The sequence below is a fragment of the Erpetoichthys calabaricus genome, chromosome 9, assembly GCF_900747795.2.
Source record: "Erpetoichthys calabaricus chromosome 9, fErpCal1.3, whole genome shotgun sequence".
Lineage (NCBI taxonomy): Eukaryota > Metazoa > Chordata > Cladistia > Polypteriformes > Polypteridae > Erpetoichthys > Erpetoichthys calabaricus.
This window is the reverse complement of record NC_041402.2, coordinates 166,155,780-166,182,678: the sequence shown is the minus strand read 5'-3', so window position 1 is coordinate 166,182,678 and position 26,899 is coordinate 166,155,780. Positions and strand designations below refer to the sequence as shown.

Sequence of the window (26,899 nt, the reverse complement as noted above, 5' to 3'; positions counted from 1 at the left end):
CTGTTACTGCAGTTGCTGGTTGTGGTATTTTATATGTATTCAGTTTGGTGGTAATGTTATTGTTGAATTATTCATCGCCGTGCAATGTACATGCCGTCCTCTACTTCTTCAGAATAGAAGGATTATATACTCGATATATAGGTATAGGATAATATACTCGTTATATACTTAAAGGCAGCTGTCTGCATCCTGCAGAGAGGATTGTCATTTTTTGACTGGTTGTGATTTGAGTGAAGCTATTAAGAAAGCAGTGCTTGCACGAACTGCACCACACTGGATACAGCCTTTTTCCATCTAACCCAGGAATGGATGGAAAAAGACACTGATACAAGCGATACAGTGTACTAATACTAGGTGTAGTAACTGATTAAACAAGCTGAACTCTAAGTAATCAAAGTACACATCAACGTTACAGCTTACAGCGCACCATGCAATGCATATGTATTTGTTACATGTCATTTGCTATGGGATTGGCAAATGCATGATTTAATGCCTGTGGTGGGCTGGCGCCCTGTCCGGTGTTTGTTTCCTGCCTTGAGCCCTGTTTTGGCTGGGATTGGCTCCAGCAGACCCCCGTGACCCTGTAGTTAGGATATGGCGGGTTGGATAATGGATGGATGGATGATTTAATGCAGGGGTGTCGAACTTCATGCTTGGAGGGCCGCAGTGGCTTCAAGTTTTCATTCTAACCCTTTTCCTAATCAGTGACCAGTTTTCACTACTAATTAACTACTTTTCCCTTCATTTTAATAGCCTTGTTTTTAAGGATTCAGTAGTCTGAATTGATTCTTTTCTTCATTAAATGGCAGACAAACAGAAATGAGACGTGAAACGAGCCGACAGATGACCAGCTAAATTGGGGCTTCAAACTCCAACCAATTTCACTCCAATCACTTTCTTAATGAGAAGCCAGTTGTTTCTGTTAATTGAACCTGTTATTTCATTCCATGGCCTGTGCCTACTCTTAGTAATGGGCGGAGTGAATCCTCACGAAGCATCAACACGTTTGAAGCAATTGTGTAAGAAATCGTATCGAAGCATTTGACACTCACCTCTCTAGTGACACCTCCTGGCCATTTTCATTAACGTTACACAAACTCATGATCCACTTCAATGACGTCTTTTACAACTCTTACTGTTTTTATTTTTTTGCTGCTACAGATTGACATCGAAGAGGAGGGTTCGTCAGCAGCTTCTAGTGTCTGATGTCTAAAAAATATAAATATAACTAACGCCGACAGGCAGAATACACTATATGATAGCAAGAGTTAAACAAATAAGACGCCTTACTCATGGATTCCCGGCTCTTTCAATTAGTATTTACTTTTGCACTGTATCTTTATAATCGCTCCTGTTATTAGTATTATAATTAACCCTCATCTTTTCTTGAGATCACATTTAATAGCCTTAAATGTTTTCTTTGGTCTGACTTAATTAAAAGTGACCAAGCGTCCTCTTTTGCCCGGACATGTCCACTTTTTACGTCCTGTCCGGGGCGTCCTGGCGGGTTTTTCATAGGACCATTACGCGTGTACGTAAATTGACTGGCGTTTTGCACACAATACTAGGGTACTACTTTTTTGCGCGACGTAATTACCGGGAGGCTGCCTTGTGGGCAGGTCTGCGCCGCGCGCGCAAACACACAGACACAGACAGGGATCAGAGCAGAGAGCGGAGCAGTATAGCAGGGAAAATGCCGAAGCCTAAGTGCAGCTTCACCGATGAACTGCAAAGAAAATTTCCCACATACCGTCCCGGTCGGGACAAGTGGGCGGCGGAGTGCACCGTGTGCAAAGCCGGTACATATGTCTCGGTATCCAATAAAGGTGCTGGGGATCGTAAAGCCCACATGGACACCGAGAAACATAAAAAAGCTGTGCGAGGTGAGACTAGTTCATCTGCAAAGTTGACAGAGTTTTTTGTCAGACCAGGAAAAACAGAGGATGATGTAAATGCAGCAGAAGGTACAATGGCTTTTCATACAGTGAAACATCAGAACAGTTACAGGTCCATGGATTGCACCAGTACTTTGCTTAAAAAGGCATTTCCTGACTCTGACATTGCAAAAAAGTTTAGTAGTGCTTGCACCAAGACCGAAGCCATCGTCAATGGTGCTATAGCCCCCCACTCTGTTGAAATCACTCATGAAGCACTCAAAGAAATCCAGTACTGTGGTGTTTCCACAGACGGGAGTAACCACGGAGCAGTGAAAATATTCCCAGTCATAATCCAGTATTTTGACTGGAAGAAGGGTGGCGGGCAAACAAAATTGATTGAAGTTAAAGACACACCCAATGAGACAGCAGAAACCATTGCAAAATATCTCACAGAAACCCTGGCAAAAAACAATCTGTCGGAAAAAATGCATTGCATTTACTGGAGACAATTGCAACACAAATTTTGGAGGAATCCGACGTGATGAAGCTGGAAAGAATGTGTTTGCAAATTTGAAGAGTTTGCTGCAAAACAGGACTCTGATCGGTGTGGATTGCCCAGCACACATATTGAATAATTGTGCACACCATGGGGCAGGCACAATAGAAATTGACATTGAGAATATCATATTCAAAATCTACCAGTACTTTCACATTTACACTGTGTGCACTGAGAGCCTTAAGGAGTATTGTGATTTTGTTGAGATTGATTACAGAAGGATGCTCTCTCACAGCAAGACAAGGTGGCTGTCATTGTTCCCAAGCATTGAGAGAATGTTACAGACGTTTCCAGCTTTAAAGGCATATTTTCTGTCTCAGCAAAAGCCACCCATAGCACTCAAGAGTTTTTTTGAAAATGATTTTGCTGAAATCTACCTTTGGCACATGCACACACTCATGTCTGTGTTCCACACCCACATTCAAGAAATGGAACAGGAGAACATGTCCATTATGGAAGTGAAGAAGATATTAAACAATATACATACCATTCTTCTTCAACGCAAGAGCAACAACTTCATGTCCCATAAAGTTAAGGGACTACTGGCACAGAAGCGCAAAGATGGACTTGACAAAGGCTGTGACCAGTTCTGTGCAGATGTGCATGGCATGTACAGTGCATGTCTGGAGTATCTGGAGAAGTGGATGACTCCCATGGAAGAGTTCTCAACATTCATGTGGATGGATCTGAGTGAGCCACTAAACTGGAATGATGTGGAGGCATGCATCAATTACCTTGGAGAGAAGGGGGTGGCAGTTGATGATGTTAAGTGTTTTGACCAGGTCACCAATCTGAGGAAATTCACAGAAACGTGCAACCATGATGAGGAGTTCAGTGGCCTGCAGGTACACCAGAAGTGGACCAAATATTTTGAAAAGGCAAAAAGCATTGCATGTTACTCAGAGCTACTGACAATTGCACAGTTTGTCTTTGCACTTCCCTCTCACAATGCAAATGTTGAGAGGGTTTTTTCACTACTGCAAAGCCAGTGGACCAAGGAGAGGAACCAGCTCTCCGTAGAGTCACTAAAGGGGATTCTACTAGTTCAGTACAACTTCAAAGACATGTCTTGCAAAGACTTTCATGCTTATTTGTTAAGCTATCGAAAACTGCTAGGAAAGATCAGCTCTACAGCAAAATATGGATGGGCTGACAAGGAGGATGAAGAAGAGAAGCAGGATGAAGAAGAAAACTAAAGATGAAAAGTCTAGATTCTTTTTGTTTAAGTTTTTTTGTCTTTGTGAGACTCTTCTGTTATTTATTTTATTACATTTAAGAGATATATTGTTGAAGCTGGAACAGAATAGTTCATATTTAGAACAATATTTAATTATTTATTTGAAGAGTCTAAGAGAGCTATTATTTTGTTATAAGTTTTAACAGATTTCATTTTATTTTATTACAGAGGTTAATTCTGCACCATTGAAGTATAATAAATAATGTTCATCAACCACCAAGAAGCTTGTCTGAATTCGTCTGGAGGCCGTGCCGATCGTCCTCTTTTTTGGAAATCAAAGTACGGTCACCCTATTAAAACGGAGTAGACAGAAAATAAAGGTTTATCCCTGTACTTTGCCATGATATAGGTAAGCACATTTGAGAAAGAAAAGGTGAAATCCTTAAATCACAGATGTTATTATTCGATCAAGTATTGAAATATTTCATTTATTAATACTTTACAATATTTTGTGGAGCACCTAAGTAACGAGTTCGCTATGAAGAAAAGACGCCGTCAGTGGCTCAATTAACTAAGGTGGTTGCTTTTCAAATTCTGAGCGTAGTGCTAGCCCGAGTTCCGCTGCACCACTACTGTTTTCAGCTGGGTGGATGTATATAATGTATGTTTTTTATGTAAGTATGTAATGAAGACAAAAACAATTATATATAGATGTATACTATATGACATACGTTCAGTGTTGCATGAAAACGTTTCATGTGGAGAAGAATGGATATTTATGAGAGTATAACAGTGAGAGATGTGTCATCACCCATATTACTAAAGCTCTTCTTTGCAGCATTAGGCTTTCTACAAGTCGGCATTTGTATGATGTATAATTTATAATTTTATCTTTTGCCACAAAGTATTATCGGGCACAATCATTTAACATGTATGGATCATCCACAAACATTCATTTCAATGGGAATTCTGTCGAGTTTTTGAACTCTGTTGATGCCATATGTACTTCAAACGGGAGCTCGATGAATAATGATTCGAAGCACTAAGCAGACATGCACACGGGAATCGTCAAGCTTGGTTAGAAGCACTGAGCAGACATGCGTACTGAGATTGCATCATGACGGGCTTCGATGCCTCAAACATGTGCACTGGGTTAACAGAGGCTTCGAAGCCTCGGACATGTGCACTGGGTTAACTGAGGCTTCGAAGCCTCGAGCAGATTAGAGGCCTCGAACATGTGCACTGGGTTAACTGAGGCTTCGAAGCCTCGAGCAGACATGCCTAGTACTGAGATTGCGTCATGATGGGGCTTCGAAGCCTCAAGCAGACATGGTCACTGGTTACTGAATCTTTGTGAAGCCTCAGCACACTCAAAGGCAGTGACCTCTATATTTTGAGAGTCTATCTGACACTTAACTCTCTACTTATATTTTGTAATTCGTATTGACATTACACACTTCAGTTGATATAGTTAAACTACAGTTCAGGTAGTTGCTGAGAATTAATTATTGTTCTTTTAGATTGCTGTGATTTCCTTTGTCTGATACATAGTGCCAAAGATATATTGTCATATATCAACTTTATATATATAAAAAGATTAGTTAAATCGTGCAACCTTTTTATGGAACGCTTAATTTTGTTCAAAACTGTACGTCATATAGTATACATCTATAAATATAATTTTTTCGTCATCATTAGGAGAATACAACAATGATACTCTCATGTCAATTAAACCAATTTAACGTGCATATGTCAAACAACATATTTCTACATCCGCCGCAGTAAGAACAGTAGTAGTAGTAGTTCAGCTGTGCGAAGCTCGTTAATTACCTTATTAGGTGGCTCAATGGTATTGCAACTGTCTCTCAGTAAAAACACCAGGGGTTTGCGTCGTTGATCCTCCTCTTATAAAAGGTTTTTTTTTTTTTTCAATTCCTCCATATAACAATATTTTCAGCTTGGACGGATAACGAGTGAATCAAGCTATCGAGGGAAGGTTGGGCCGCCGTAGTCGGGCAGGGGGCACACGTCCCTAATTATATTGTGTATGTAAAGAGTTTCACTGTAAAACGTAATAAGCTTCATATTTGTGTGTTTGGAGACCCTGGTGTCGTACTGAATTTGTATTGTAGAAAAACAAACTACTGTGCAGCATGCCTAAATGTGTATTTTCATTTCTGTTCGCTATACGGCACTTCCAACTTTTGACAATTCGCTATAAACAGTTTCAGCCAATCAGCACCTTCTAAACATGCAGAATGACAGTGTGAGCTTTTATTGTAGCGGCGCAGCATCTTCGTTTCAGTCAGTCATTGTCCTGTTAGACTATTTACTGTTAAGTGCTGCTTGAATTACCGTTTATAGTACAACAGGTGGCCTACCTAGTTCTTAAATCGATATTGAAATGCACACACAAGTCTCCTAAATTATTTATTGAAATGCCTATACATTTACAGTGTCCGTTTTAGGAAGTCGTAGTTTTTATTTGTTCCCGTTATAAGGAATTATAATTTCTCAGTGTCACATATTATTCGTTACTACTCGCGAGTCCCGTATCATTGAGATTCTGTTTTATATTCTGTGTAAGCAAACTTTTTAAAAGGAGAGTTAATTGAACTGACTATAGCAGACTTGTCATCTTCTTAAAAGGACTTTATTGATTTGATATTGACAATTAATCGTAAGGTCAAAAATCAAGGAGGATATGAGTTTGCATGGAGGGTGCTGTTTCTTTTTTTCGTGACATCGCATCAGTAGAGAGTGCATGACGTTAACAATGCATTCTGTCCTAAATGACAGCGCACACACTTTTTGATATTTCCTAAAGGCCAATGTGTCTCAATTTGCTCATTAATATATTTTGACAGTGTATTTTAGTGAGAATGATTATAAACATATTACCCATGTTCATTTCCCATGTAGATATGTAACGTTTGGTTAGAATAAATAAAAAGTAACAACACATATAATAGTTATGTTGCATTGTTTATGATTAACAAAATTCATAGTTTATTTGAAATGTTCTACTTATACAGTCAATTTATTCCATTTCTGAAGCTGTACATTGCCGGTATTCTCCATTGCATTTGCCCCTCAGTGTAACGTGTGCCAGTGCAACTGAAGGGTGGCAGACAAGCTCACGTAATGGGTGACAAGGCATATTCTCACCCTGATGCCGAGGCTCTTCTCATGAATGTTCCCATCTTGTGCTTTTTCTTGTTCTTGCCAGTTTACTATTATTATTGGACACGTATGTAGAAGAAATTTGTGTCTTATTTTATGTCTATGAAAGGAAGGACGGTAAAGCCTTGAATGAAACTGAGTGTTGATGCGTTGGGTAACAAGACAGGTTAAGGAGCAGGGAATGTTAAATGTGGCAGTGACTGCGGGGGATTGTGTAACTGGAAGATGGTTTAAGAATACAGAAACGACAAAAGCTTAGTCTTTCAATAATTCTATTTACATCAATGATTTACTCTGTTGTGTTGCAGTTCGGAAGATTACTTATTTACCCCCAGACCCAAGGGCGCAGCCTTTGATAAGATGCATTCAGAAGGAAAGGATGTTGCTGACAAAGTCAGTTGCTTTTTTGAAAGTTTGGCTCCAGATGTGCTTATCCAGCTGCTCCTTCTTGTCAGTACTTGAGTGATCTTTATGTTCACCTCTGGATGAATTCGCAAAGTTTCTTTACAACAATTTTGTCTCATTAACGCAGAAATTCCAAGGCTTTCCTAAAATTGCAGATTGATAGCGCCGATTCTGTTTTAAAGACAGTTGTGATTAGTTATGCAGCACATGCTTTTACTCACATTGCTTTTTGGAAATCAATAATACAAATCAGCTACAGATCTGGGAATCACTGAATAGTAAAAACGTTTAATGAGGAGTGTCTTGCGCATATACTGGTGTAATGACCACGTCGGCTTTAGTGAAGCGTTTCTTAGCCTCTCTGATACGATCGACATGGGGTAGAATAGATTCTGGATTGTTATAATACGTGCTACCTTACGCAAAATATGCCCATTAATTTGTTATAGATTCTAGGTGGACACGAGTCCATACCAAGGAAAAAGGTGCCCCATGTAAATCTTTCATAATGTCTCCAAAATATACGTGTTGACTTACAGACAAGTACTACTTAACTGTTTTATACAAATGTAGTCATTTAGCCCGTTACAATAACGGGCGCTAGAACAGTAGTGCATAAACATTAGTAGGAACAGTCTATATTAAATGGCAAGGGACTTTGACCTCATTCTTTTTGTTGGTCGTATTTTTCTTTCTTTCAGCCTTTCTTTTGTTGATGTTTACTTGCTGAGCTGACCATTCTTCATGGGCTGCCACGGTGTATTGTGTGTCTTTAATTTTCTGTGACAGTAATACTGTCTTGTACGTCCGCTGGCTTGTACGTCCGTAATATACCTTTAATTTTCTCTGGCGGTAATACAGCCGTGCGCGTCGTTAATATGCCTTTAATCTCCTCTGACAGTAATACTGGCTTGTATGTGGCTGTAATATGAGTCACTGTATTGTGTACCTTTAATTTCCTCTCGCAGTAATACTGGTTTGAATTTCCGTAAAACGCCTCTAACTTTCTCTGACAGTAATATTGCGCATTGCACTGTGCCCCATGCATGCGCACTTCACCAGAAGACACACACACACACGGACACCTGGACGCACACAGGGATTTTATTAAAGAGGATCCTTATTTCAACATATGCGAGCCCCAATTAGGATTTGAACTCGGGTTAGCGCACCTTATGGCTGTAGCACAGACAACTGCTTTTACGCTCTGAGCTAAAGCACTTTAGCAGACTAGTAAGTGATCAAATCGACTGCTGACTGCGCAGATATCAATGACGTCATTATGCTAGCGCGCCTCAAAATCACGTGATGGGTGCATTTGAAACAAGCCTCGAAGCGGCGCTTCGAGCTCCAGTGCTTCAAAAGCTCGACACAGTGTCGAAACCTGAGTATCGAGCAGCCCATCACACATTTCCAAAACTGTTTTTTCTCTTTTTTTTAAGAACGTCATCATAATGTTTTGGTGACCTCGGAAATCAGCCTTACTGATACCTTCACCTTTCTTTATTTTCAGATATTTTGTGATGGGCACAGGTGAGCTGGTCATGTGGCGGTCTGTTTTCGTATCTCATTATTGTTAGTCTGCTAATTAAGAAGAAACAACTAAGGGACCTGAGTCAAATTAATTAAAAGAAGTAATCAGCACTAATTAAAAAGATGGTAAGAATGAAAACCTGCAGCCACTGCGGCCCTCCAGGACTGGAGTTCGACACCCCTGATTTAATGTTTTTGATGAGCCACCTGTTGAAATGACAAAAGCAATACATTTTATTACTAAAAATGTTTCAGACGCGACATCTTTTCGAATGGCAGAGGCATAGCAACATAACAAACACAAAGACGTACAGATACGTATCCATTTATTAAGGTGGATATTTAATTAAAGTTGGGAAATACTTGCTGTGAATCACCAGAGGAGATAGCGACATGGACATTTTTCTTAAATGCCGAAAGACGTTTTGTAACTATTTTCCCTTTGTTCTCAAGATGTATAAACTATCTGAGTGTGGCCGAAAGCTCACTGGGATAGGCTCCAGCAGACCCCCGCGACCCTGTTCATGACTAGGCGGGTTAGAAAATGAATGACTGACTGAAATAAAATAGACCCAGTTCAGCAGATAAGGGCACTCGTTTTCCGCTTTCCCCCTCAATAAAGGCACAATTCACATGCACTGCATTATGGGAGGAGGCGAGGTGGCGAGTGAACAGGCTGCAGTTATGTGTATAGTTTAAGCGCACGTTCAGTAATAAAGTCAGTAGTTTTGTCTGCATTGAGAAGATGTTGTCTGCCGTGTTTTGTTCACTCGCAAGGCGCTACATTCACTAGACAAAGGCGATCGGTTCTTTTTCGGTAGTCGCTGCAAAAGAAAAAAAATCTCTGTGACGATGTGTTCACTTAATTTACATCACACAAGTGACTTTTCAAATTAAAAACATATTTTATCGAGGAGCTATTTTACTGCTGATGCATTTTTCACATTTTATATATATAATTTACAGATACAAGTGTGTTTGTTTTTAAAAAAAAGTTACATGATGGAGAGAAATGGCTTACATTTTTGAGCCCAGCAGCCAAATACATTATAGAGATTTCAAGACACTATCAAAACTTTTTTTCCCAACTATACCTGTGAGATTTGAAGCAATGCCCTTCATGTGAAGGCATTTTTTGGGCACGGTTTTAATCCAGTGCTCTTAAAGGTGTCTGCCAGAACCTCAGTGATTTGCTGTCCATATAACAAATGTCACAGTTTACTTTTTTCACTAAATTGTAATTTATTTTCAAGTCATTTTCCCTTTTTTCTTTTTTTAAACTGTTATTATGTAAAATATGTTCATTAAAAATGTATCAACCTATGTGAAATGTGTTCTTTTTTACAAAATGGTTGGGGATGAAAACGCTTTTTGGATACCGCATCCAGGCTATAAACCCCAATTCTTCTGGCCTAACACCCTTCATGATCTCCAAACACATACACACATCCACACACACACACACATACACGCCCAACTACCTACCCAAGCGTCCAACGGCCAGTGTTGCTATGTACCATTTTAGGACATGCTCTCTTTCAGGGCCTTCAATTTGGTGGAATGTCAAATTTTGAAGTTGACGCAACCAGTCGGCATTGACCGAAGCGTCTATTTTTGTCACATGACACATCTTAGTCTTTTGTATTGGGTCTATTAAGTCGTGCTACTCTTTTATAGATGTGTTCCTGTTGTCGGAATAGGGTCTCGGGATAAGGGCCGGAGGCACGCCACAAGCTGCTGAGGATGAGTGTGTCAGGACTGGGCACAATTGTGAAGCACCTGTAAATTTAATAGTGATGTCCTTCATGTAAATACATTTGTTGGTCACATTTTGTATCCAGTGCTCTTACAGCTGTCTGCCTGAGCCTCAGTGAAGTACTTTCCAGTTAACAAAATGCCACATTTTACTCTTTTTGCCAAGAATGTATTGTTTTTTCAGGTCTTTTTTTCTCTCCTCATGTAAGACACATTCTTTAAAAATATATCAACCTATGAGAAATTTGTTCTTTTTTACAAAGTGGTTTGGATATCCAGTCCAGGGTAGAAACTCCATTCCATTCCTCTGACCTACACATTAAATTCCATTCATTGCATATGCCAATTTTGCCAGTTCATTTGATTAATATACCCGGGTGTGCCAGGCAGAAACCAAGTGCAATTTAACAAGGCATCCGTGTTTTATCAAAAGTGTGAAAATGAGGATTGCTCAAAGGTGTTTAACCCTTTATGGTGTCCATCAAACATCACATTAAATCCGATTCATTAGATATTAAATTTTACCCAATTTGCAAGTTCATTTGTCCCATATACCCACTTTGGGCTGGGCAAAACACAACTGCAGTTTAACAAAGGCACTTTTTTTTTCAAAACTGTGAAATATTGGGTGGTCCAAATTCTTTTAACCCTTTACAGTGTTTATCAAACATCAGAGGTAATCCCCTTTATTAGATAGGATACTATGCCATCTTTGCCAATCCATTTAACCCATATACCCATATTGGCCTGGTCAAAACCCAACTGCATTTTAACAAAGGTGTCAGTCAGTTGTTTTGTTAAAACTGTAAAAAATGAAGGTGGCTCAATGGCATTTAACCCTTTACTGTGCACATTAAACATCACAATAAATTCCATTCATTACATATGAAGGAATGCCAACTTTGCCAATCCATTTGTCTAACATACTTGCTGTAAGAGCCATTTTCCTAGTTATATAAGATTCATAAATATTTTACTAGATGACAATGCATAATCTATGGGAGGTTCCTATAACCCCCATAAGTAGAATTGAATTGGTATATTCTTGCCATTTCTAATAGCTTTGATTAAATATTATTCTTAAGTTAGTGACCAGCCTTGACATGTTTAAGGCGTAGAGGGCACAAGATTTTAAACTGTGCCTGTGCCTAAGGGCCCACGGGCTTTCTGAGTGTGTGAAGTAACATATAAGAAAATAGCACTTATTTAAGTGCAGAACCATACGCTTATAGTGTACAGAAGAAGAAACTAAGAATCTTTAACTATAGAAAAAGAAGTAAAGAACTTTAAGTACAGAAATAACTAAAGATTCTCAAGAAAAGCTAAGTTTAGAGAAGATACATTTTTTCTATTTTTTTCCTTTTATTCTACGTGTGTAACAACTTTTTTCTTTATTCTTGTGTGGATTATTTGCTTTTAACTTTCACTAAATATTTTTAAAATGAACTTTTGGATTGAGAGATTTCTTTCGGCACTCGTTTTACCCATGCTTGATCTCGCCTTATACTTCGGCGGCTACACTTGCATTGTGCCGAGCAAGACCTAATTGAGGTTTAACAAAGGCATCCAAGTTTTGTCAAAACTGAGATTAGGTGGCCTAATGACATTTAACCCTTTACAATGCTCAATAACCATCAGAGGTAACCCATTCATCATTAGAAAGGAGAGTATGCTAACTTTGCCAGTCCATTTGACCTACCCAACTGAAGTTTAACAAAGAATCCATTTTTTGTTATAACTGTAAAAAATACTTTGGCACAATGGCTTTAACCCTTTATGGTGCCCATGAAACATCACTGCAAATCTCATTCATTACATATGAAACTATGCCAACTTTGCCAATCTATTTGCCACCAACTGTATATACTGGGGGCAGCATGGTGGCGCAGTGGTTGCGTTGATGCCTCGCAGTAAGGAGACCTGAGTTTGCTTCCAGTGTCTGTGTTGGTTTCCTCCCACAGCCCAAAGACATACAGGTTATGTGCATTGGCGGTCCTAAATTGTCGCTAATGTGTGCTTGGTGTGTGTGTGTGTACGTGTGTGTGTGTGTGTGTGTGCCCTGTGGTGGGCTGGCATCTTGCCCGGGATTTGGTTCTGCCTTGCACCCTGTGCTGGCTGGCATTGGCTCCAGCAGACCCCTGTGACCCTGTGTCAGGATATAGCGTGTTGGATAATGACTAACTGACTGACTAACTGACTGGTTGACTGACTGACTGTGAATATTAGGATGGCCTAATGGCATTTAACCCTTCACAGTGCCCTTTACACATCACGGTAAATCTCATTTATTAGGTATAACAGTGTGTCAAATTTGCCAGTACTTTTTACTCAGTTAGCCACATTGGGCTGGGCAAATCTCAACTGCAAATTAACAAAGGCATCTTTCTTTTCTTGAAACTGTTAAAATATGGGTGGCCCACTGACATTTAACCTGTTATAGTGCCATTTAAACATCACTGTAAATCTAATTCATTACCCACGTTGTGCCAGGCAAAACTGCTGTTCATCAAAGGCATCTGTCTTTCTTTTAACATTGAATAAGTAATTGCTTTGTGCAAAGTATGTGACTAAGTAGAGGGCTGGAAGCGAATAAGTAGCAGCCGAATAAGGAACTGCTAATAATTAGGCAACCTCAGCCTTGTCTGCTAATCTAAACTAGCATTTCTAGAAACTGGTTTCTAACCAGTTTCATCTTGCTTGACCAAATCAGCCAGCAGATGGCATAAGTGCTCTTCCCAGGTGCTAGTTTTAAGCAGCAATATAGGGATTTTGGCCTAAATAGTCTCTTCACTAGATGTTGAAATGTCACTAAAGCTTAATTAGGCCCAATGGTTAGGACATGTCCACTAGTAGTGCCCAATGTGGTTTTCTTCATGGAATTTTCCAATACACTTTTGTAATATCTAGTGTGGTTAGAAAGCATAGTCCATGAAGTCACTTGATAGGTTAATTTACTTGAGTAAATCGAATAGGCATAGGGATTCCTGGACATTTTTCATTCCAGCATTCCCGGGAATGAAACTGCTGTAATTCCCGGGAAAACGGGAACGGCCAAGCTTGCATATATAGCGTGTAAAAGTGTAAAAATCGATTAAGAAATAACAGACTTATAGTTGAAAATAATTAAGTTGCACGGCTTTTTGGCCCACGGTGTAGTGTGTTGCCGATTAATTCAGTCAATAACAGACCAGCAGCAGTCAGTCTCCCGGCTGACTGAGCACAGTGGAGTGGGAGGAGTCTGCACTCTGCAATGCACAAATGCCGGGACGGGGCAGAGTTCATTGACGTCTGTCCTATTGACAGCTTTGAACAGCAACTTGAAATTGCAATGCGTCAGTCTGTTGCATCCGCATTATCTGTGCTAAAAAACTTGCCATCACAGAATGATGACAAGAAACTGGATGCATCAGTAAAAGCTGAAACGGCTGTGTTTCAGAGCAACTGCAAGCGCGGGCATTGTTTAGAACAAGTGTATCGGTATCTGATGACTGTGCCGCCTACTTCAGTGGAGGTAGAGTGTGCTTTCTCAGTGGCTGGCGTACTCTGCACAAAGGTGCGCTCTCGCCTGGACAACCACACGCTCGACACTTTGTGCTTTCTACGCTCTTATTACCGCAACTAACTAGATACGTGTACTTATATGACAGCATGAACTGCTTGTAGTTAAGGTTAGTCTTTTATTGGTGTCAACATATTGCAGTAGTTTTATTAAAAATAAGTGTCACTCGTTCTAAAACCATTTACATGTGAGATGCCCGTGCACTGTGTCATTCCCGGAAGCCCGGGATTCCCGGGAATGATATGCGGGATTCCCAAATTCCCGGGAATGGATTCCCTAAATAGGCATCAAAACTAGAGACATAGTTGATTTGTTGGAAATCATTACAGAAACACCTAGACCTGTCAGACTTGAGCACAAAGTCAATGGAACTGGACTACGGACATGGGCTTAATTCACTTTCTTGTTAGTCAATCCTCTTCTGTATTTCCAACTCGATTTTCAAATGCTTTGCCTGTGAAGACAATAAGACTCCTCACTGACAATGTGCAAAATCAGATGGGTTAGACCTGGCTTATACAGTATTATGTGGAGTCAGTTACCTTTTATAATATACTGAGAAACTGGTAACAAGTTTGTGGAGAAAGTGGAGCCATAGGTGGAATACCCTCAGAAGTAGAGGTGTCTCTTGTTAACCAGGGGCCTCATGCATAGAATTCACACTATAACATGACATAAGCACAAAAGCCAAAATGTGCTTACACACAAAAAAATCCAGATGCAGGGATCTGTGTGTTTGCCAACGTCCGCGTTCTTCCGCTACATAAATCCCACTCAGCGTGGAAATAAACGCACATGCATGTTCCTGCTGTCCTGCCCCAACTCCTCCCAGAATTACGCCTCTTTGAATATGCAAATCAATATAAATAGCCCTTAAGCCCAGCGAAAAGGCAATGGAAAAAGTACGAGGAAAAATAGAAGAATTTCAGTGAATACCAAATGGAGGCAAAGAAAAACGTACTAAATGATGGTTTAAACAGTTATATAAGCAACAAAAGGAAGTTGATCGAGTGACATAGTGTGTCGGAAAAACTCGAAAGCTCAAGTTCACAAAGTCGCACAGTGCCCGAAATAAAAAAGTTGTCACATATCAAAGTCGGCATGAAAAAGCGACTCGTAGCCCAACGTCTGAGTGTCATATGAAAGCTTATTAGGGTACAGTGAAAAAAAGGCACACAGTGTGAAAAAAGCACGAAATGTCAACTTTAATCTCGAAATTTCCACTTTAATCATGTAGTTTATTTTGTCATTAAAGTAGAACATCATAAACTTCATCTTAAAATTGTTTAATTTACTAGTTTCTCAAATCCCATCGTAACTAAAGTAGCACGTTAAATGCTTTGTTTTGTATTTGATCTTCTATGTGCTCTATGTGTGTGAATCACTACGTGCTTCCGGGCTTTCTCTTCCTCCAACAGGACACAGAATCCATTACATTCGTAATATTACAGCTCTCTGAACTTAAAATACTGAGATGTATCATGATGATAGGAGTTAAAACATGTTATTAAACATGGGAACACGGTGGCGCAGTGATTGTTCATGTCTTACAGCAAGATGCTTGCTGCACCATGCGCAACCTTCGATGAAATGCTTTATTACAGAAGTACTGTCTTTTTCAAACGTACTAACCCCCAATTCCTGTCCTTACTTTTCTTTCTCCAAATACCCAATTGCCACACAATCAGCTCTGTAATAGACGTTAAGCCATCTGTAAGCTTAGAACGCCAATTCTTCAAAACTTTTAAGGAACATTGAAATATCTTCGTAATGTTTAATTATTCTATCCATCTAGCCTTCCAGTGTCGCACCAGCCACAGCATGAAAACAGCGCGAGGCAGGAACAAACCGTGAACGAAGCTCAAGCTCGCTAGCGCTGCGGCACCGTGTAGTTAAAGTTAAAGTTTTATCTGTATAATATAATCAACATATTTTGCTGCATTTCATCTTAAAAATGATATCATCATCATATGTAAATACGTGCTTTATAAAGTGGCTCAGGTTGTGCAATATTATAACTGTATCATAAGTACAATTACCTCACGGTAACTTGCAAGTACAAACAGTTCTACAAGGAGCACTTGAGCTGCTGTCGTGGATGTGGATCTAAGAAAGGGTAACCACACAGGAACAGTAGCACTGCTTTGACGCTGGGTGCCGCCAGTCTGCAAAACCTAACGGAGAACTTGCGTACAACAGGGTATGAGGTACCGTGGAAAAGTGCATGGCTTTAAGCCAAGTGTAGGTTTTATACATCGCAATTTGAACGTGGAAACATTCTTACACAACATTTCTGTGCATACGCACCGTTTATACATGAGGCCCCAGGTCTTTGATGGATTCATATATGTCTGTTCCTTGATGTCACCACTCCTGAGCCCTTCCTCTGGCTAAATAGGCCAGAGCAGAGAAGACTCAGATTAGGAGATCATTGTACTTGTATTGAGAGTTGTGATAATTGCTGTTTTTCTTTGAATTTTCTGACTTTTGTCCAATTCTTGTTTCTGTTTTGAGAATTCTGATTTCTGGAATATGTACTGGACTTGTTTGATGCAGGATTACATTTTGGCAGTTCTAGTTTTGTCTCTTTTGCCCTTTTCAGCATTTTTCTCTTATGTTCAAATTTTTGTCAAGCAAGAAAACTTTATTTATAAAGATTCTTTGTTATACAGTACATTCCGTCTACAAGCCAGGGATTTATGGTCATCCTCTCCTTCCTCTTGTGATGCTTCAGCTATATTTTGGGATATTTCTAATTATTCTGCCAGCTCGCCTTGTTTGAAAGTTTTCAGATAACAATAAGGTGTATGATGGACTAAGTGAACCTCTTCTGGGCTAGTGATAGTCCTGCCCTGCTTCATGATCCTTTCAGCGGCGTGTAACCCATGTCTCCATGTTTGTGACTCCTAATCACAACACCTTCCAGTATGTTTAGGGTTTGTCCCTGGGTCTTCGTTCAGTGATCTGTGTCTTGTATGCCAACCATGGGGGTGTTTTGGTATTTGGTCCAAGAAACTCAAAAAATAAAAGCTCAAACTGTAGGACAGGCTCTGATAAATAAAGTTATGCATGGCCCTAAATCTCAAAAGTGGGCCTGTGGCCTGCACACAACAAAATAGGATAAGCCTATAAATCTCAAAAGGAAAAGTGGAACCATATAAACCAAGAAAGCAGAGTTTCTTGTAATAACAGCAGTTTATTAAAAAGGGATTAAAAACAATGAAGTAATTCCAAAACAGATCCAAAAATGCTAAATGTTAATTCAAAGAGGCAACTGAAATATGAAAAATTAAAGTCACAAAGACAACATCATTAGCCAAGGACAGAGTAGAAACATCCAAAATACAGAAGAATTAAAAAAACAGAACTTACAATAGAAATAATCTATGAGATTCTCCAAAAATAGGGGCCCGAAAAAATGAGAAGGTTACCTTGACTCTGGATTAGGGCATGTCTACAAATAGGACAAAAGCAGTCACAGCTGCAGCGTTTGTGAAGCCCCGGACACATTGAGTTCAAAATAAAATTACCAAGGACAAAAACAAGAAAAATTAAAACTTAATTAACATTCTTAAAAAAATTCATAATGATGCAAAAACAAGGAAATACAAAATTCTGTATATAAATTTTTTTTTAAAAAAACTAATGGCGTGGGAAAATAACAAACAGTCAACAACAACAAAATAAACAAGTGAAGTGGACACAGAGCAAGGATGAAGCCCTGATTAAACCATAACACAGCCTTTATTACGCACATTCCATGACAAATACGCAAATCCACCGCCAGTTTACCACTCAGATTCAGATCAGGTATATCATGTCTTTTGATCATTAACCTTCAAATATCTCCTTCACTCTCTACATACCCTGTATAAGCATATAAGGCTCCTAGTAGAATCCAATGTTCCTAAAAAGGCAGAATACTCTGAACAGTTATTTATTGCAACCACAGAAAAAGCATCCCATGTGTTATTCTCTGCATCTCAAAGTCAAATTGAAGCGTTCCTCTGATCCACAGAAACAAACTGCAGTTGTACAAAATTCAGTCCAGGTCATTTCAATTTCCTCACACCTACCAGTGGCACTTCCTCATTGGGCCAGAGTAAGAGAGAGGTTTGGTTCTAGAGGACATGCTATGCATACAGGTGAGATTAGCTGAATGTCTCTGGTATCTTTCAACCTACCACTCAAGTTACAGCTCCTTCCCTTCCAGATAAGTTATGTCCTATGTCTCAAATGCCACTTTCTATTTCCAGCGTCTACAGTAGTATGCATTTCACTCTTGCCTGTTACTAGACTGACATCTGACTCTTAACCTTCATCTAGTGAATGGTGAGCCCACATGGTGACTCCGTGTAGCTTTTTCAGGTTGAGTCTAAATAGGCTATGTGGGTCACCTGACCCCCAGTCACTCATTGGATATCCCTGTTTTAGGTGAGGTCCTCTTCAATTTAATTTGTTCATTTATGAGAATCAGTATTGGATTTTTATATGTCTGTCCTGTCCCCTTAGACCAGTTTGGCATGGGTAAAGCCAATGACTTCTAATCAGAGGGGATGACAAACTTGAAAACTGCAAACCCTGAGTATTTCAGTTTACGCATCTAAAAATCATTGGTGATTTCAAATGATTTCACTGCGTAGCAATTTTCCAGCACAGTGTCACATTTCCAAAGTATCTCAAGCTCACCCATTTTGTTGAAAGCCAATAACAGGCTGCCTGATGGAAGCAGTGGCTGTGTGAAGGGTTTACAGGTAGACAGCATGTTCACTCACAACTTCTGCCTTTTTATCTTTTCTGTTGTGATAGGTAAAACGTGAGACATCAGATAGATGAGCCTGTCTTCTGCTTGTGAAGTCCAAAACACCAATGTTCCTTATTCCTTGTATCTTCATTATATACATTGTAAGTTCAAGTGAGCATTTACTGGTTGTCAGCTCTCATGCACACAGAACTTGCCCCTAAGAATTAAGACAAGTCATAAACTAGATGGACTGAGTCACTGGTTATGTCACACTACCCGACTAAAGGTTATGGGTGTTCACCACAACTGCCCCTTACACGTATGTAAATGAAGTCTATAACTAAAAATTGCTGGAAAAATCATGCAATGTGATTTGGCCTGAACCTTAACAGTAGGACATATCTCCAGACACGAGAGCACTAAAAATTAATGAAACACTCAAGGTGACAACAATTTTGTCTCTCTACAGAAGCCTTGTAGCACTTAACACTCTGGTGTCTTGTGTTGAAAACAACATAAAAGAAATCTGATCTCAAGAAATATTTTATTGAAGTGGTGGTTTCATATTTCACTTAACAGAGCAACTCAATTAACTGCTTGGTAAAAGGAGCTGTTGCTGTAATAGAAGAGTACATGTGTAATATATTCATCAGCATCCTACTTTAAGTACTGATGACTTGATCATCATTAATGGTTGAAAGAAAGAAAGAAAGAAAGAAAGAAAGAAAGAAAGAAAGAAAGAAAGAAAGAAAGAAAACACACATCACAGATGCCATTTGACAAACTGTACATTTTGCACCTTGAAAAAAAAATCTTAGAATTCCATAGGTTTTTTTTACATTACTGATGTCTTTTAAGACTAAAACAGTAACTTCAAAGGTTTGCATTTAATAAATCAGTAGTCAATAAGTCAGATGCTTTTAAAAACAGTGCATATAACAAGTTGCAGAATACACATCAAGGCAGGAAGTTTGAATTGACTGCCAATATAAGGTCACTTACTGCGAAAGATACAGATACAGATAGCTTGCTAAAAATACTCACGGCAATATCTGCCTTTTATAACATTTAGTTATTTTTCTATTTTTGAGGAAGTGTTTGTGCATTGTGAGTGAGGAGTCTGTATCTTCTTTCCATATCTGTAAGAGTTTTACTCTGGGTACACTATGTTTTCTCCTAAAGCCCTCAAAGTAGTCTATGAAACTCCAAACTGGCCCAGTATGAGTGAGTGTGGGTGTGTGGATGTGTGGTTGAGTGGACCTTTTGGCTCCATGACTTTGCTGGTTTGATGTTTTGTACTCAATGCTGCCAGGACTGCCCTGAAATGTCTTAAGTGAGTTTGAGAATGATATGTTAAGTTTATACACTTTACAGTGTTCTAGTTTATCTTGTTAGTTGTACTTTATTTATGAAGTGTATTTGTAGTCCTGACATCATGCCTTATGCCAAAAGCCATTGGCTCACTGGAAGTACCATGCTCATTCCCATTATCACTGTGGGGGCTTGGAGCGCTACATCTTTAATTTCTGATATACTTCTCCCCCATCTACACCTTCTCTAACTGTTTTGGAGAAGGATGTTAATATGGTGGGCGGCATGGTGGCACAGTGGGTAGCGCTGCTGCCTCGCAGTTAGGAGACCTGGGTTTGCCCTGCGTGGAGTTTGCATGTTCTCCCCGTGCCTGCGTGGGTTTCCTCCCACAGTCCAAAGACATGCAGGTTAGGTGCATTGGCGATTCTAAATTGTCCCTAGTGTGTGCTTGGTGTGTGTGTGTGTGTGTGTGTGTGTGTGTGTGTGTATGCCCTGCGGTAGGCTGGCACCCTGCCCAGGGTTTGTTTCCTGCCTGTGTTGGCTGGGATTGGCTCAAGCAGACCCACATGACCCTGTAGTTAGGATATAGTGGGTTGGATAATGGATGGATGGATGGATGTTAATATGGTATTCAAGAGGCAGAACTCCTGTAAAGCAAACATTGCCAAACTCAGTTTCCTCCTCCATATTAAAGTACCATGTTCAAATGGACTTAACAACTGTAGACCTGTGGCCCTGACTTCGCTGGTATTGAAATCATTTGATCATCTCATGGTTCCCTCTCTTGGGTCATTTTCTGGCACAGCTCCGAGAAGACACCTAGTGAAGACAACTGACTCCACCCCTTCTGCTCAGAGGACTATAAATTCAAAGTGCTCCTGGAAGGTGTTGTCTCATTTGAACATAAACCCACCATAGGAGAGAGCTCTATCCCAGTCTGACTGCTCAGATGAGCATCTGTTTTCTACATGAGACACTGCTGCCTTATCATTTTTTGTTTGAATCCACAGCGATGAGCACTTTTTCTTTTGTTTTCAAGACCATTATATTAAAAGGGGTGACCCAGTTGGAGCCCCAGCATTTATTCTTTGGACTTGTGTTGCACCTCACTTGACCGCCGTCTGTCACTAATTCACTTCATGTCCCTCTTCAGTTTGCCTAGAGTGAACAGGTCAATGCCCTTAATATGGCACTCCACTTCATCCCTCAGCACTTGAATTCTCTTGGTAACTATGCCAGGGTTTTGTTTACAGATTTCAGCTCTGCATTTAATACTATACTTCCAGCTTTGTTTCAGAACAGGCTAAATGTGCTTGTTTCCATCTGCCATTGGATCACAAACATCCTGTCTAACAGGAGGCAACAGATGAATCTGAAGAGACATATCTCTGGCCACTTGACTGTTAGTAATGGCTCTCCTGAAGTCTGTGTGCTGTCTCCACTGCTCTTCCAATATATCAATGACTGCACCCCTGTCCATCAGTCTGTACAACTCATGGAGTCTGAAGATGACACAGCCCTCATTGGGCTTAACTCTAATCGAGATAAGTCTGCCTATAGGAGGGGGATTGATCATCTAGTGTCTTGGTGTAGTAAGTACAACCTGGATCTCAATGTGTAAAAGACCATGGAGATGGTAATAGATTTTGGGAGGAGTCCACCCCAACTGATTTATATCACACCAGTAGACACAGTGGTGTCTTTCCAGTTCCTTGGCACTATTACTGCTCAGAATCTCAAGTGGTAGCTGAACATCAGTTCACTCACTAAGTAAGCTCAATATAGGATATTTTTCCTGTTACAGTACCACCACTTCTTCCATTACTGTCTGGTATTACTGATGCTGCTGTAGCCAAAGATAATATATCCAAAATGCAGAGAAGGTGATTCACTGACAGTTGCCATTGCTTCAGGACTTACATGCTACCAGGATTGTCAGGTATGCAAGCAATATCATAGCCAAGAAAAATCTTCAGAACATGGACTGTTCCAGCAAGAGAAGGACATCTAGCATGACAAAAACCTCATACCATAGGAACAGCTCTTTCTCCACTGCAATACTTCATATATGTGTGGGTCCTATAGAGTTGTTTATTCACTCATAGCGTCTTACGGATGTTTATTCTTACTTATTTTTTATGTATGTAGTGTCTAACATATTTTTAGTTTCTATACTCAACACATTTTCTCAGAACTAACCGGGTTTTGTAAAATAAATGAATTTATTGAAATGTTCATAAGTAATGCAACACCATTGATATGCGATGCTGAAGTGTTTTAAAGTACAGCAGCTAGTGAGTTCTAAAATCAGTCCAGTGGTCAGCAGAATATTACATTTTCCAATTACACAAGTTTTTATTTTTTTTAATTTTTTTTAGGGGTAGTAATTATACACTAGTCATAACACAGAAGACATTACCTTTTATCTTTAATAAAATCAGATTGTATGAGACAATTGGGTTTGTACTGTATGCGGGCCAGTTAACCACATGCAGTAAATGCTATAAATACTCTGTACATTCTTTTCCTGCAAGCATGTTTTTTTTCACTGTGTTAAATTTAACATTGCTTTTTGAAACTTCTATTTGACTCACTGTGTAGGTGACCATATCACTTCTCCTTTAAGTTTGTTTTTCAAAATGAATGTTTTCTGACCCTATTAATCCAATTTTCAGCTGCAAGTGGAGGCAGAATCTATTTCAGAAGCATCAGATGTAAGGAGGGAATCGACACTGGATGGATCATTAGGCAGTACTGAAAATGCAAGAAATATTAAAGAAAGCAAAACTGACCAATAAATATGTATAATTATCAGATATAAACTTACAAAAGGTATCAAACAGTTAAAGCAGCATTAAAAAAGGTACAAGTAAATGAGGTATGAGGACAGCCTGTATCACTGCAGCGGCCATAACACCTGCACCTCAAACCATGTAATTCATCTAAAGCTCAATATGCTTGGGCCTGGTCAGTACTTGGATGGGTGATAAACCGGGGAAGCTGTGGATGGTCTGTGTATAGATCCTAATGCACCAGTGCAGTGATGATGACACTGTGGTGAAAAAAGGTTCCATACTTCAGACGAGAGAAAACTAAGGAAATGACACACTTTGGTTTTAAAAGATCCTTGGACATCCCTTGCAAAGAGTAGGTTGTACCCTGATGTCCCAGCTCAATTGCCCATCTCACCAGCTATGACCCCCTCATCATCTCCGGTCTCTAATTGTCTGTCTCTCTTGTGGCAGAAATTTAATTGATGTAAATAATCACCCCAAAGAAACAGCGAGGAGGGAGCCTGTTATCTGTCCTTGTTTCTTTTTGTGAAAAGAGAGATCCCTGAAGCCAACAGATTAGCAGAAGGAATGGTCACTAAAAAAGAGGGTGAAGCACTTATTTGTACTCTCAGCTTATTTAACAGGTTTGCATATCTCAGTTATAATATAAAATAATACATCTTATGGCTACAAAAATAAGGCACCTTGATAATACTGTACATCACTGATTTGTTAAACCACAAAAATCACACACTATACACTTTATCTCCTTTATTCTAATTGGTTAAAGTCCATTCCCTATACAGGGCCCTCGAACCTTCACAGCACCTCACAGGGGTATACACAACTGCTGGCTTTCCCATGCCAGCTTGAGGTTTGTGTGTATGAAATTTACAGCCTACCCCTTCTCCAGAACTGTTTAAATGAACAATTCCTCCACTCATATCTTGTGTACATGCTGTAACCTTGAATCATTCTTCACCTAACAGCTGCAGCCCTTCTACTAAGAAGACAGTTTTCTAAGCAAGACACTTTTCAGGCTTTAGTCATTTTCAGATTTTTAACCATTTAACTCTTTAGCACCCACACCCCTTTCCCACCTAATATCTAATTTGTGGTGGGTGTCGGGTGCAAAATGAATGCCATTGCATCATCTATGGCAGAAGTACTCAATTAGAGTCCTCAGTTGACTGCAGGTTTTCACTTTATCCAATTTCTTAATTTGAACCATTCACTTACTAATAAAAGAACATTTTTGTTGTTTAATTTTAGTTAACTTGCTTATTAAAATTCAGAACCCTTCATTGCCTGTTTAGCTATATTTAGGTTTTAATTGTTGCCTATTTTCTTACCAATATCATTTTATAATAAGATAAAAAATGACAAAGGAATGATCAGCTCTCCAGCGAACGTGCCTCCATGTAAACCTGTGTACATGCTTTTTGAAGTATCTGTGTTAATACAATGTTTTGAAATAGCTGAGAGAAAAAGGAAGGACTACAAAACATGTGGACAAAGTTCTCAGAAAATAAAAAATATACAATTTTTACCTTGGAAGAATGAAACCACTTACAAGCCATATAACTAAATATTGTACCAAATTCCGTTATCTGTTAGGCCTGGCATCTAATTACAAAAAAGGTTGGAATGAAAACCTGCAGGCACTGCAGACTTTCGGAATTGTAATTGAGTACCGCTGTTCTAGGTGGATGTTGCACATTGGCGATGGTTCAGGTGGTTTCCCTCTGTCTATGGGAAGTTTTTTGAGTGTCTATAAAATCACCATATAAATCTATCTATCTATCTATCTATCTATCTATCTATCTATCTATCTATCTATCTATCTATCTATCTATCTATCTATCTATCTATCTATCTATCTATCTATCTATCTATCTATCTATCTAAGTGAATACAATTTGATGCCATAAAGGAGTCTTGAAACAGGCCGAGGAGATAATTACATTTAACATACAAACTGCTTGTAAGTCTGCTGGCATGGATGTTGGAAAAGAATTTGTTATTAGGGTGTTTGGGGTCTGAGATTATGGGAAGGGCTTTCTTCAGAATCTCTTGTTGTGAGTTGGATGGATGTGTGGCTCTGGTGATTAACTGGTCCAGTGTAACCATCCTTGTAGTCAACAGTGCAGTTGCCATATTGTCATACCAGTCTGTGATGTTGTTAGGAATGCTCTCCACTATGCCTCTGTAGGAGAAAATGAGAATCCAGGAGCAATGATTCTAACTTGCTTTAAATAATGTTCAATATCTTTCTATCTACTGAATCCATTAACTCCAATGAAGGTTAACTGAATGCTGAAGTCTATCATGGCATGGCAGCATTAGGTACAAGGCAAGAACCAATCCTGGATGGGATCGATCTAATAAACAGATAAATGGTTAATGTTGATCTCTTATGCTCCTTCCAATTTTCCTACCCAGCAGAATAAAACTGCATTAATGTATTCCTATAAAGCCCATTGTGATGGATGGCTGGCTTCATATTCCAGCCCTCACTCCCAGGCCGCCAGGAGGAGCTCTCCCGACAGCATGGACGGGCCCCGAATTCCAGCAGGGCCTCATGGACTATGTAGTTTTTATACACAGCCCTGCTGGATACCTTGGGGACCACCGAGAGTCTGGGAGAGGAGGATTGGTATTTGTGATAGTGTTAATTGATTATATGAATAGTGTGGAGTGGAGGGTGCTTGGTGCACTGTATTATAACAAAATAAATAATAGTTGTACTTTTACCTGGTGTTTGGAGTGGTACCTGAGGGTTCAAGAGGTGGATACACGCCTCTACTGCTACACCATAATATAATTTTTTTTGACTACTTACATAGCTGGTTAGAGGAAAAGTAGCAATCCATCCATCCATCCATTTTCCAACCCGCTGAATCGAACACAGGGGTCTGCTGGAGCCAATCCCAGCCAACACAGGGCACAAGGCAGAGAACCAGCCCTGGGCAGGGTGCCAACCCACCGCAGGACACACACAAACACACCCAGCACACACTAGGGCCAATTTAGAATTGCCAATCCACCTAACCTGCATGTCTTTGGACTGTGGGAGGAAACCGGAGCGCCCGGAGGAAACCCACGCAGACACGGGGAGAACATGCAAACTCCACGCAGGGAGGACCCGGGAACCGAACCCAGGTCCCCAGATCTTCCAACTGCGAGGCAGCAGTGCTACCCACTGCGCCACCGTGCCGCCCAAAGTAGCAATCCATCTCTAAGTAGTTATATATTTCCATTATTTCGCTGAATGTCAACAGAATAAATGTGCACTGTGAAGTTATTAATGCCATATACACTTCATATTAATACTTTTAATAAATATTGGGTTAAAGGGATTATTTTGTTGTTGTTGTAGGAGTACTTGTCTGTTTAAGACAAGTGTGTACTGTAGATCACAATCACAATTTTTTATTCCTGATCTCTGCAAAAGTCACCAAATTTACATTATTAAACTTGCTTTGGTCAACACTTTTACACTTCATGTTATCTTTTGTATTCTTATCCTCTTCTTGTATTCTTAGTCTTACTGTAGTTTGCAGATTTCCAGAAAATGTTTCTGAAAGTACAAATGATATGCAAAGTTATAGGCCTTCCCCTTCCTTTTAAGAAACAGGGCTGGTCCTCTCAGATTGTCTCATTTTTCTGATTGCACTGACATCCTCTCTGCTGTTCATTGAGAAACGTCTCTCACGAGGGGATACTCCTTATTTCTATTAGTGATCTTCAAAACTGCATTTTCAAAGAGTCTGTGTTCACAGCGGTCCCACTGCCATAAGCTTTTTTTCTTTTCTTTTTTTTAAACTGAAGTACACTGGTGCAGGAAAGTAGTCAGACAAACAGCATGTGCAGAAATGATGACTACAGCATCTTTCATTGTTTTTTCTTTCTATCTGCTTGTCTGGCAGTTCAGTAAGCAATTAGCGGGTAAGTACTTTTTTACTTGAAGGTGCTCTGCTTCTTTTTCTTTTGTTTAATTTGGTTTTTAGAGAGCCTTAACCAGA

General features: G+C 39.7%; 1 protein-coding gene across 2 annotated transcripts in view; it reads left to right on the top strand.

The window, feature by feature from the left end:
• LOC114658237 (myelin-associated glycoprotein-like) overlaps nt 1–26,899 on the top strand; it is a 115,605-nt gene that overhangs the window by 63,978 nt on the left and 24,728 nt on the right. The window contains exon 1 of one of the 2 annotated variants that reach the window (XM_028810381.2): nt 26,556–26,822. The exons of the other annotated variant lie outside the window; for it this stretch is intronic. Within the exon in view, the coding sequence (XP_028666214.2) occupies nt 26,750–26,822 (73 nt within the window). The 5' untranslated portion in view covers nt 26,556–26,749. Of the gene's footprint in view, nt 1–26,555; nt 26,823–26,899 lie in introns of those variants that run through there. 2 annotated transcript variants of the gene reach the window in all.